Raw genomic sequence first — 13216 nt, 5'->3', positions numbered from 1 at the left:
TGAGCCACATACCTCCACCCAACCTTCGTCGTCAGCATGCTCTGCTTAGAGAATTCCAAAAGCTGCTTAACAACCCGCAGTTACCTATACACACATATGTCGCCGACGCTAACTCACATCGATTGCGCTCCAGAAAACCTCCGACTAGAGATGCAATAAACTTGAGTTCCAACAATTTCCAAATGAACTCCCAGTGGAAGAACATGCAGAGCGACAGACCGAACCTAATAATGAGAAACACACCATGCATCACAGAAACTCCACCAGGTTTTGACCTCCCCCGAAAATCATGGTCAACTCTTAACAGGATAAGAACGGGTCACGGAGTCTGCGCAGATTCCCTTTATAAATGGAAAATGAGAACCTCTGCTGAGTGCGACTGCGGCGCCGAGAAACAGACCATCCAGCATATGATTGCCGAATGCCCTCGGAGAAAGTATGATGGAGATCCTCTGGACTTCGCCTCTGCAACACCAGCGTCGATTGAATATATTAATATATTAGCTGTTAGACTATAACATATGTGTGATAATGTTGTGTATCAAATTGCCATACGCTAAATAAAAATCCAAGTGATTGTGTTGCTGCGTTGATTATGTTATATGTTCTCTTTGAGTTTTTGCCAGCTTTCCTCGATGTTATCGTTTTCTAATATTTCATTCAAAATTCTGTTAACAACCTACAATCCGAGTCTTCTACAACTTGCTTCTTAAGCTGTCTCTCATTACCTTAGTTCTACTCACATTTTGAGTACTATACTATAACCACAATAAAGATGAACTAGAAATAAACAAACCAAGACACGTTGAATGTTACGAGGAGCACTCCCAAATCGTAATTTACAATGTATATACTCTTTTTGGAGTCCGGTCCTGAACATTGTAATACAAACTGTGTTTCAGTCCCGAAAAATCATCTTTTTGATAGTAATTTATATCCAAATAAACTTGAAAATAAGCAAAAAGTAATAGTATATAGTGCAGTTACCTTATGGAATAAAACAGTGAGTTAATATTATTTTATTTATTCAAAACATTACAAAGCATACCGTTTGTAAGGTTAAGTGACGGCCGAAAGGCCAGTTATCAGAACCAGTTTTGGTTCTACATTACAATTACTAATGAGTTTAACAAATGATACCAGATCCAACCTAACAAATTTGTCAACAATCATGACTGACGATCAACAACCTCAAAACAAAACAACATATTCCGCTGTGCTTAACAATACTTCAATTCAGTTCCCTTCAAAGCACCAATCAATTTTATTTAATGCGCTGCCTGATACTAAAATAGAAGAGTTATTCCTGTCGCCAGGGGGGGGGGGGGTACAACGGCCTCCTTAATTCAGATGGACTTAACCAAGTTTTTTTTATGTATTTTGACCCGTAGAACACGAATTTTTTGGTAACAGTTGATCCGGATGTCGATAAGATTGTTATATATAAAGAACTTGAGGAATCACATAACAGCAATTTTTCGCAAAACGAAACATTTTTTTGTATTTTTTGGGTGATTCTCAGCAAAAAATGGTCTTACAAGTTTTTACGTAGGATGCATAGTTTTCGAGATAAACGCGGTTGAACTTTCAAAAAATCGAAAAAGTGCAATTTTTGAACCCAAATAACTTTTGATTAAAAAATAAAATAGCAATTATGCTTACTGTATTTGAAAGTTCAAGTCAAATTCTATCGGTTTTGATTATTTGCATTGCTAAAAATTAAGTTTTTATTTGTTAAACAAAGCCATAAACACATAGTGTTTCCCGTGCCTAATGCATGCGTTTTAATGTACGTAATCTACCTAGAAATTGTGTATGCGCGCCTACTCGTTGGATTTCAAATGAGAAATGCTTTAAAAAGATCATTCAATCACTATGTGTTTATAGCTTTGTTTAACAATAAAAAAATTAATTTTTAGCAATGAAAGTAATCAAAACCGATAGAATTTGAGTTGAGCTTTTAAATACGGTAAGCAGAATTGCTATTTTATTTCTCAATCAAAAGTTATTCGGGTTCAAAAATTGCAACTTTTCGATTTTTTTAAAGTTCAACCGCGTTTATGTCGAAAACTATGTATCCTACGAAAAAACTTGTAAAAACATTTTTTGTTTAGAATGACCCAAAAAATACAAAAAAATGTTTTGTTTTGCGAAACATCGCTGTTATGTGATTCCTCAAGTTCTTTGTTTATAACAATGTTATCGACATTAGGATCGACTGTTACCCAAAAAATTCGTGTTCTACGGGTCAAAATACATAAAAAAACTTGGGTAAGTCCATCTGAATTAAGGAGGCCGTTGTACCCCCACTGGCGACAGGACTAAGTACTTAATAGCACTTGGCGAAGTTGTTCATCCACGGAATATTTTATTTTCATCAAGACTATCAAATAACAGAATATGTATTTACCTCTCCAGCGAATCCTTGGTGAAAAATGTATGTCCGGTCCAGCAGAAATAACAATTAAAGGCGAAAATCTAAGAGCACGAAAATTGATAACTCCGAACGAAAGACTGTTACTATCGGGTGTCTATTCCACATATTCTAATAGAGAATGAGTTAACCAAATTAGGTCTTAAATTAATGTCACCTCTAACCTTCCTTAGAATCGGCAGTCAACTTCCAGAATTTCATCACGTCCTTGTTTTAGAAGACAAACTTACATTCAACCACTTGTAGATATGGACCTTCCTTCTTCTTTCTTAATTACATATGAACAAATATCGTATCGTATCGCATATTGTTAAGTTTAGATAAACCTTCGTGTTTTATCTGTAAGAAAACAGATCACATTGCAGCAAATTGTCCAAATCATAATCAACAAAATGATTCCTCTCATATCGAACACCAACCACAACAACCAATACAACAACCGCAAGAATCCCCCCAGTCTAATCCATCACCCTTAGAAGTGGAATCAGATCATCCAGTCAGTAATTCTAGTACAGAACATTCACTTAACCAACAAACAGATACTAATTTAATACCTCCCGTATTATTTATGGAAACTAATTGTATATCTAAGGATCAGTCAACGACCAATAAGAGAACAATTTCGGAAATTAATACTACTCCATCTCCCACTGAAGAATTAAATAAAGAATTTAAAATACCAACACAAACCAAAAAGAAACAAAAAAAGCAAACTGAAGCTACCACATCAATTCAAGAAATGATGATGCCAACAAAAACAATATTTCACGATATGTCAAATAATTTTAACTTAACATATGAACAAACTGTTGACTTTTTTGAAAATTGTACTAACTCGACTGATCCTTTGAGTTTACTACAAACATACACAACGGATATAGGCAACTTTACTGGCATGATAACAACAATTAAGCCATATCTTACAGAAAAAAAGCATGAAAACCAAATGCACTAAATTATTTAAAAAAATCCACAAAATGCTAGACGATGCCGATAATTAAGAAAGTGATGGTACAACAAATTCAATTCAAGAAATAAACTAAAATCTTCGATCCGATTCTCCAATGGAATGTTAACGGTTTCTAACTCCCTTTAGGAAGATATCTCTCTCTCCTTAATATTTAATTCCCAAAATTTTTTGATAAGACAAACACAGTTACTTCTCCCTGGACCTTTCGTCCTTTAATATGTGATCTAACTCTTTCTGAATACAATAAGCTTGATACCACCCATGCAACAATTATTCAATCGTTTCTCAACATACTTGCTTCTTTCCCAGATCATTGTCATATTTATACAGATTCATCCAAAACTATTGATGGTGTGGGATCAGCAGTTATAGATCCGAACACTATATTACAATTTAAATTGTCTTCCACTTGCAGTATTTACTCTGGAGAACTATATTGAATTATGCAAGCCCTCATTTATATTCGTACTCAAAAATCTCCAAAATCTGTCATAATTACCGATTCTCTCAGGGCATTACATACGATAGAACAGTTATATCCAAGTATTTCTGTAGGCATTAATAAAAGAACAATTACATTTCCTAAAGAACACGAGACAGCAAATAGGCTTTATATGGGTTCCATCACACATTGGACTTCAAGGAAACGAAAAAGCAGTCTTTCATACCAGAGAAGCAATACACTGTGCATTTTCAGTGTTAGTGAACTTAGTGTCTGTTTCCGACAATAAATCGTTCAAAAGAAAAGTGATAAACAAATAGGAAAACTCTCAAGACCTAACAGTATAAAAGCAGTGTTAAGACCACACTGTAAGCTTACAAATTATTTGAAAAACATTAATGATTTAAACAAACTGTAACCATTGTTAACATTTTGTAGATCCCATTTCTAACTTATAAATTATGATATTGTTACGTAACTGTGAACATAATGTATGTAATAATCAAAAATACTATGTATTAGGTTTAATTAACCATGTATTAATTACAGTACAGCTAATAACCCAAAGTGGTTGATGCTGTTCAATAAAAATAAAAAAAATGTATATACAATGTAAATCCCAAATCATGACTTACAAAGTTTATACATTGTAAATCATGATTCGGGAGTGCCCTTCGTATGGTCGCCTCGTATTTCCGTGAGACTGTGTAAAAATATAATGTATCTGTAATAAAAACAAGCCATAAAAATGAAAGTAAAAGTACCCTACCAGGAGTAGTTATTAACTGCAAAACTATCAATGACTAAGATGTGTAAAATATAAAAGTTTTAAGGTTCTACATTCAGATATTCCTGGTATGATATTTTAAAATATGGGCAATCACCCAGTTAAGTTTTCATCGAACTGTTGATCAGTCCACGTGGACAAAGAGCCACTCAAAAAATCGGATATTGCTGTTATGACCAATCATAATGCGTTATCTTTTATCGGAAGAACTACTCACCCTTCGCTCAAGATATAACAATATTTGGCTGAGCGAGTTCATGCCATAAAATAGTTTATCACAAAGTGTCATCTTTCGGCCTTCCGCAGCTGTCCAGTGGTGTGCACGTGGTTAGGTACCTATATTATTTTATTTTTAAATTGCGGCAGCGAAGCAGATTTTGCGAAACAAGAAACTGAGTTAAATTCAAATAGTGCACTGCAAGTAAATTTAATTGTGACTTCATCAGTGTTCTTTCTAAATTTCTTTTAACATCTTATGAAGACACTTTCCAAATGTGGCGTCTGTGGTGCAATAATAATTCTGCAGCTGAAGAGCCACTGGAACCCTCTAATCCAGAGGTTCTCAATCTGTGGTACATGTACCACTGGTGGTACATATCATTATTGGCGGTGGTACACAAAACACAGAAAAAATTAAAATAGTAGTACTTAGTAAGTATTGATAATACAATTTAAAACTAAAGGTGGTACCAAAAATAATAAAAATAACTGTAGGTGGTACATCACTCAAAAAGGTTGAGAACCGCTGCTCTAATCAATTGGAAGATTTACAAAGCTGTGTAATAAAACGTAAGCGACATTTTCAATAACTCTATGATGATGTCAAACAATACTTCGATTAATTCTTAAATCCAATAATTTTAAGTACAAAACTATATAGGTCTGGATCCCGCGTCCCGCGTATGAAAAAAAAGTTGATTAATAGCAAGCTGAAAATTTGTTAATAGCTTAAGAGTGTCTAGTCGGATAAACTTTGATATATGGGAACACTGGAATAGGGGCAGTTTTAATTGTGGAACAAGTTAAAAATTTGGAACGGTCAGACCACGAAAACGGCACATTTATTTTGTCTGACAGAATAGACTTAAACTCTCTGAACAGAGATTAAACTCTAATGCAAAAATCAGACTGCTATTTAGCACCTGTCATAATTCCTGTCATTTGACATATTCTACATGTTCCACTCATTAAAATGCCTATTTGGTGATAAATAGCAGTCTGATTTTTGCATGAGAGTTTAGTCTCTGTTCGGAGAGTTTAAGTCTGTTCTGTCGGAAAAAATACATGTGCCGTTTTCGTGGTCTGACCGTTCCAAATTTTTAACCTGTTCCACAATTTAAACTTCCCTGTTCCAGTGTTCCCATATATCAAAGTTTGTCCAACTAGACACCGTTAAGCTATTAACAAATTTTCAGCTTGCTATTAATCAACTTTTTTTTCATACGCGGGATCCAGATACTAATAGATAAGCACCAGACTGTTGAAAAGTATTACTAAGCTTTGTTTTTAAACCAAGAGGAGTACACTAAAAAGACATATTCACACCCAAGAAAATCACTAGAAATATCACCAAACACATCTTCTTTTTTGGTTAATCATATCGGCCTTCGACGGTTATCCATAAATATTATATTATACTAATACGTCGCTAAAGAGTTACAATCTAAAGGTCGATAAAGGTATATCTATCAATGGAGAATTTTGGAACAACTTACGTGTTGCAGATGATACAGTAAAGGCCGGGACACACATATCCGCACCGAGCCCACACCGAGCACAGACAGCATGGCCAGCCTTGCTGTCTCTGCTCGGTGCGGGCGCGGTGCGCACACGGTGCTGGTTCGGTGCGGATATGTGTGTCCCGGCCTTAATAATAACGGATTAAGACAATGATTTAGATAACGTAATGCAACGCCTTAGTGAACGCTGTCATGAGTACGGACTGAAGATTCATTTAAAGAAAACTAAATGCATGACCATGACTAAATTAGCACACGCAAACATCCAACTGACTATTGAAGATACTGTAATTGAGAGTGTGGATACTACAAATAATTAGGAACGTAGATAACATCAAATGTGGACCAAAGCAAAGAAATTAGGGAGCGTTCAAGTATTACGTAACGCGGTTTTTGAAGATTTTTGACCCCCCTCCCCCTTCGAAAAGCACCTTAATGGGGCGTTCACGTATTACGTAACGCAATTTTTGAAGATTTTTAACCCTCCCCCCTTACGTAATATTTGAACGGCCCCTTACGACACGTATTGAAATAGTACGTGCATCATTCATTAAACTTAAAAAGTTTCTTTGTTATTAGGATATAAGGTTAGAACTACGCCTAAGGATGCTTCGGTGTTACGTGTTCTCTACTCTCCTTTATGGCTTGGAAGCGTGGACACTAACAAGTCCATCAATTAGTCAAAAGATTACAATAACATGAAAGTTATCAGAGATAAAACAGGAAGGTTTACTACTTATGAGCAGTTGTATTACTAAAACGTATAAATTTGATCATACTTACTGTTTAATTATATGTGATAATTAATGTTATTGACAATTTTTTATACAGATATTATTATTTTACAATAAGTTCTGTTCAGTCGAGTCGATTAGTGTTATCACTATGTACCTAGGTATATCACAGATGTTGATAACACCGATATTTTTTTATTTAAACTTTTTCGTAAAATAAAATATTTACTGATAACCACATAATTTGAGGAGATGCGATGGTCTCATTTACAATTTACACTTAAAATCAAATGTTTGCAAAATAATAGCTTTTATTAAATTTAAATTAGATATCTACGCTACTGTTCACTAAATTGTCACCCTGGTCACTCTTAACAGTGTTGCCATTTTGCTAGTATCTTGTCCGCTCTTGTTAGCGTAAATTTTCCAACGGAATCCCGTCTTTACTATAACATTTAACGTGTCTTGGTTTGTTTATTTCTAATGCATATTTATTGTGATTTTAGTATAGCCCTTTCAGCACGGCAACAAAAAATGTTCAACAAATATTTCGAAACTTTGTACTCTATGTTCTTATGTGTAAAGTAATACAGGAAAAATAATAAAATAATTCTTTATACAGGGTGTCTAGAAATAACATACCCACACAATTGTGTAGGCTGAGTTTTATTTTAAGCAAATGGTATAAAAATCTAATACATTACAACACATTATTATTTTGTATGGAATTTCAAAAAACAGTTCTGGTCTTTGGTGAGACATAGATAAACATTGCACTTAAGACATCGAACACGGGTTCTGCTTTTACAACCCGATCTTCTGCAAAATCTGGCTCTAGTTAAGGCTGACTAAGGTCTTCAGTTGTTTGTGGTTGATCTAACACGGGAGCTGCACTTATACCGGAAGGACCAGGAACCTCAGTGTCATTTTGAAAAGGCGGGTTTTTGTTTTGAATTAGGGAATTCTCACGAGTATCTTCTTCTTGGTCAGAATCCGAGGAATCACTGTCTCCGATGCTTTTGGGAAGGCTATTTAGCTCCTTACACCACGTCAGATCAGAATCTGAGTCATCACTAAAACCTTCTAGTTCTGAATCATCATTTATAATGTTCATTAACGCCTCGACATCTTCTGGTTTGTTAAATTCAAAATCTGCAAAAAAAGAGAAATTCAATAACGATCACCCAACCCACACAATCGTGTTAGTAGTAATGTAATTGGATATTCTAAGGTTATTAATATTCATTTTTTTAAATATGTATGTATAGGTGTTTTCTACAGACATGTGTTAGTAGTCTACATGCATTTACATTTTATTATTGACATTTTTTAATAACAAAAACCTACTTACATTTTCTTACGGAAATGACGATCCGCCATTTTTGCAAGACAAGCTGTGACTGTCAAAACAAAATAAACGTAACAATCGCGTCGGGTAGCGCAAAGCACAATACTGAACCTACACGACCATCGTCGTTCGTAATGAACGCTAGATTTTACGATTAAGCAGTTTTATATCGTTTCAAAACAAACCCACACAATCGTGTGGCTACGTGCTGAAAGGGATAGGAAGCAAAAATTCGTTTGATTTTTACCTAGATAAATAGACGGGTTGTGAAATGCAATTGTAGATTCCCCCATGTATATCATGTATCGGTCCTTAAAGTCAGAAACATTCAGTAATTAAGTAATTAAAATTTTTGTTTGTGCTAAATATCGAACAGTATGTCGAAATACCTTGATTCATAAATCCATAAACGACCCACTGTTAATATCCTAGAATCTTCTTCATCTTGTATGGTATAGTTTTCTCCCAGTATGCGAACGTCTGTACCTGCATGTAAAGTACCACTCATGACCCTTCCAAGAACTTGGAAAAATGTACAATCTTCTGTTGGATACATTTTCGAACTGTGAACCTAAAATACAGATATTAATAGAAAAGAGTTTTATTTATTATTTTAGTTGGGAATAAGCCATGCTATTAATTGAAGACCTAAGTGGAAGAAGGAGGTATATAACATTTTCTAAAATTTTGAGTTTCTTGGTGAATTAAGGTGGTATGTAACTTCACTATCATATGACACTTATACTTTACCTCTAAAAAGCTTAATAAGAGATATTCTAGTGGATGAAGGAGGTATGTAACATGTAAACTACGATTCTTAAATGGAAGAAGGAGGTATAAAACATTTTTCGTCGTTTTCAAATTTAAATTGTTTATAACTCGAAAATTATTAACTTTGGAGAAATATTACAAAAGACCTTTTTTTTGCAATGATCAAAAGAACCTAAAATAATGTACCCGGGTTGAAAAAATTTATTTTTTAAATTTGTGTAAATTTTTTAAATATATATATATATATATATATATATATATATATATATATATATATATATAATCAAATTCCCTTCTACCTATTGGTGTCGGGATTACAATAATAACTTAGATATTGTGTACAAATTTACGCCACTGTCTTCTATTTTGTGCCAATACTTTTGCTTCTTTCCAGGATTTGCCTCTCTTTTGTAGAACTTTTCCAATAGCTTGGTCCCATGTTTCTCTTGGTCTTCCTCTCTTCCTCTTGATATTTACTTTCGCTTCCCAAATCATTTTTACCGGTCTTCTATCGTCTAGTCTTTGTAAATGTCCCCACCAGCTGATTTGTCTTTTTTCTATGAATTATAAGATTGATTCCACCTCCAGATCCTCCCTTATCTGCTCATTTCTTACCCTGTCAAGTCTTGTAACTCCTCTCGCTCTTCTTAGGTACTTCATTTCCGTCGCTTGTATTCTGCTCTTCTGCCTCTCTGTTAATGTCCACGATTCACAACCGAAGGTGAGTATGGGTCTATATATTGCCTTAAAAACTTTCATTTTTGTACTTTGCGCTATTTCCTTTTTTCCTATAAAAGTTGTGTTCATTGCATAATATGAATTTATTGCTTTCTCTATACGTTTATCGATTTCTAAACCTTGTTGACCTGAATCTTCAATTTTTACACCCAGGTATTCGAAGCATTCAACTTGTTGTATATGTATACCATTGATCTGTATACTCACGTTTTCTTTAGTTTCTGCTACTACCATCACTTTTGTTTTTGTTAGGTTTAGTTTCATGCCACTTTCTTCTAATATTTCACTCCACGTTTGTAAGTTTTCTTGTAGGTCATTTTCTTTTGTTGCCATTATAACGATGTCATCTGCAAAAGCACACTCTGATATTTCGATCGGTTGTAAGTTTTTGTATCCTACAAATAGGTGTTTTGTTCTCTGACTACATTTTTTAATTATTTCGTCCATAAACAACGTAAACAATGTTGGACTTAGTCCTCCTCCCTGTCTTAGACCATCTTTTGTTATAAAATTTTCTGACTTGAGGTTTCTAGTTATAACACAATTCGTCGTATTTTTATATAGACATTCAATATTTTTCCTTAGTTTGGTTGCTATTCCTCTTTGTTCTAGGAGCGACCATACTTTTTGCCGAGGAACAAGATCAAACGCTTTTTGTAAGTCGATAAACGCAATTTTTTAAATAAATATAGCTAAATAACTTCGAAATTATGGCAATTAGGTATAGGGAATATAACACGAAAAATAATCAGCATTTCTTAAGGACTTCAAAACGCAAACATATACAGGGTGTTCCATTTGAAATAAGAGAATTCATTAGATTTCCAAAAAAACGGAAGTTCTGACAACAATGTAATTGCCACTATTACATCGGCCGCATTAGAAAACCCTTTGTCACCAAAATCTATAAAAAATCATGCAAGCCGTTTCCGAGATAATTGAGGCTTTCCATACATAAAACTCACTCTGTATAATATACTCCATTTAATAATACAAGGCAAGGTAGACGGAAGAAGAACGGCCAGGTCGAAGAAGAAAGGCCAGGTCGAAGAAAAAAGGCCAGGCCGAAGAAGACCGTCATGACTTATACACCTGTGAGAATGGTTTAACAGATCCTCTACATCCCTTTACCGAGCTGCCATCAAAAAATAACTATAGTTAATTTGATAGCCAACGTTCAATAATCGAGCACGGCACATAAAGAAGAAGATTATTTTGTGTTCAATTACATAAATTTCTGTAAAACTGATTATAGAGTATTATTCCATGCCACATACCCCCTTCATCCATTCAGATAAAGGATAGTTATACAAACTAAAATTAATGAAAGAAGGCGGTATGTACTGTTTTTATTTATTTGTAGGAAAAATACTAAAAATAAAAACAAATTATCAACATTATATGTAAAGGAATGCTTATAGCAATATAAATAAAACCAAATAACACAAACAACATTTTCCTGATAAAAGTAGATGAATAAAAACTGACCATATCTCAAAAGGTAGGCTTTGTAACATACCTCCTTCTTCCAATTAGGTCTTCAATTTGAAATTAAATTTATTTGACGCCTGGTAAAAAAATTCTTTTAATAATTTAGTTTTATCTGATTTCTTATTCGTATTGACAGTTCAGACATATATTATACATCTTTAAAGTAGATGACTTTAAAGTGATATTGCCAATACTTATGAGTTGCGTACCTGGGACGACTTTACTGGAAGATAGTTCCTTCGATCACATGAAATCAAGTTTAACTAAGAATATCCGTCAGAAAAATCATAGCATGTGATTTGTCTTTAAAAAGTCAACCACATGCAATGATGACAGTAAAATTATCGTGTTACAGATCCCATAGTAAATTACGGGGAAAAACCCAGGAAAAAACCTCATGATACTATCCCGGCATGGTAAGTACTTATTGTAAGTACTATTTCGACATTTAGGTACAGTAAGTATTTGGTTTTACATTTAATTTACTCTCAAAATTAATACCAAACTCTGATGTTATATGTATGTTATTTTAAAATATAAATTATGTATCTTCGATATGTTATTGACTTACTAATCGTGGTATTGTCTTTCTATTGTGACATGATTGTCACCCGACTGTTTTCAGCTACCGGTCTATTTAATATAATTTAACAGACCCTTTTTGTTTACTGAATTTGTTTGTGAATGCTTTTAAAAGGGGGACCTTTTTAACAGGTACACACCTCGATATTTTTTTTTTCATTCTAGAAAATGCTTATTTGATATTTATGTAAATAACTCTTCGATTGTTATTCTAGAATAAGATGAATTCTTCCGTAATAATCTTCCGTATTCTGGAACATTGTACATAACTATATAAATAGACATTTTTGGAATTAGAGTTTAGTTGTAAATTTCAAACCGTCGGTGTACTTTGATATGTAACGGGCGCGGTATTTTTGAATTTGTAATTAGATAAATTAGTAGATTTGGTGTAATAAATAAATTAGATATCGTAGTTTGTAAAATAAGATATAAATTCAGTGTTTTTCATTTGTTTAAAAGTAAGTTATTAAAAATAAATAAAGTCAACTAACTAAACATTAGTGCCTAAAAGAACATAGAAAAGTCAAGTCAGATTTATAACACTATTGATTTCCACTTTTAATATGGATCCTACTGCATTCTTCTGAAGAATTTGCAACAAAATTGGTTTCATTTTTCAACATAATTAGAACCGGTTTTTTAATTTTCCTCTTTTTACCATCTGTTTCTATCTCCATTTCTGTAATTCTTTGGTTTATCGTTGTTCTGTTTCTTGTGTTTGATGTTGTATTTCTGTTTCTGTTTGGCCTTTATCGTTTAAAAATTCTTCGAATACTGTGCCTATCTGTTTAATTTTTCTGTCTTATCTCCTATATAGTAATATAGTTATCTCGTAGTTGGTTCGAGATATCGAAATGCCGGTTTGAGATTTGAATTCAGGAGACAAACTACATAAGTATCCATCGTTACATAAGCTTTAAGTATGCAGGGGCGGCAATTCACAAACGAACGAACAGACCTTGCTAATTTATAAACGAAAAGTTTCCGTTGAAAAATAAAACAGTGAAAATCATATTTACCATAAGTATTCCTTCCTGATCACAATTTACCATATCCTCATATACCTTACTAGTATTCGGCCCTGTGTACACATGGTCAATTTTTGTTTTGGCATTGTCTAATGGGGAGCGTATATGTTCCACACACATATTTACAAAACCTAAAAATAATAGAAAAT

The 13216-nt window shown here is 33.7% G+C and overlaps 1 protein-coding gene across 1 annotated transcript in view; it reads right to left on the bottom strand.

Annotated features, from left to right (window-relative positions):
- LOC114335352 (116 kDa U5 small nuclear ribonucleoprotein component) overlaps positions 1 to 13216 on the bottom strand; it is a 73025-nt gene that overhangs the window by 21736 nt on the left and 38073 nt on the right. The window contains exons 8-9 of the mRNA XM_050655612.1: positions 13059 to 13198; positions 8844 to 9025 (exon numbers count right to left, since the gene is read on the bottom strand). Coding sequence (XP_050511569.1) covers positions 8844 to 9025; positions 13059 to 13198 — 322 coding nt within the window. The remainder of the gene's footprint in view (positions 1 to 8843; positions 9026 to 13058; positions 13199 to 13216) is intronic.

Source organism: Diabrotica virgifera, chromosome 7 (assembly GCF_917563875.1).
Source record: "Diabrotica virgifera virgifera chromosome 7, PGI_DIABVI_V3a".
Taxonomy (NCBI): domain Eukaryota; kingdom Metazoa; phylum Arthropoda; class Insecta; order Coleoptera; family Chrysomelidae; genus Diabrotica; species Diabrotica virgifera.
Note: the sequence above shows the minus strand (reverse complement) of the source record. Positions and strands in the feature narration are given on the sequence as shown.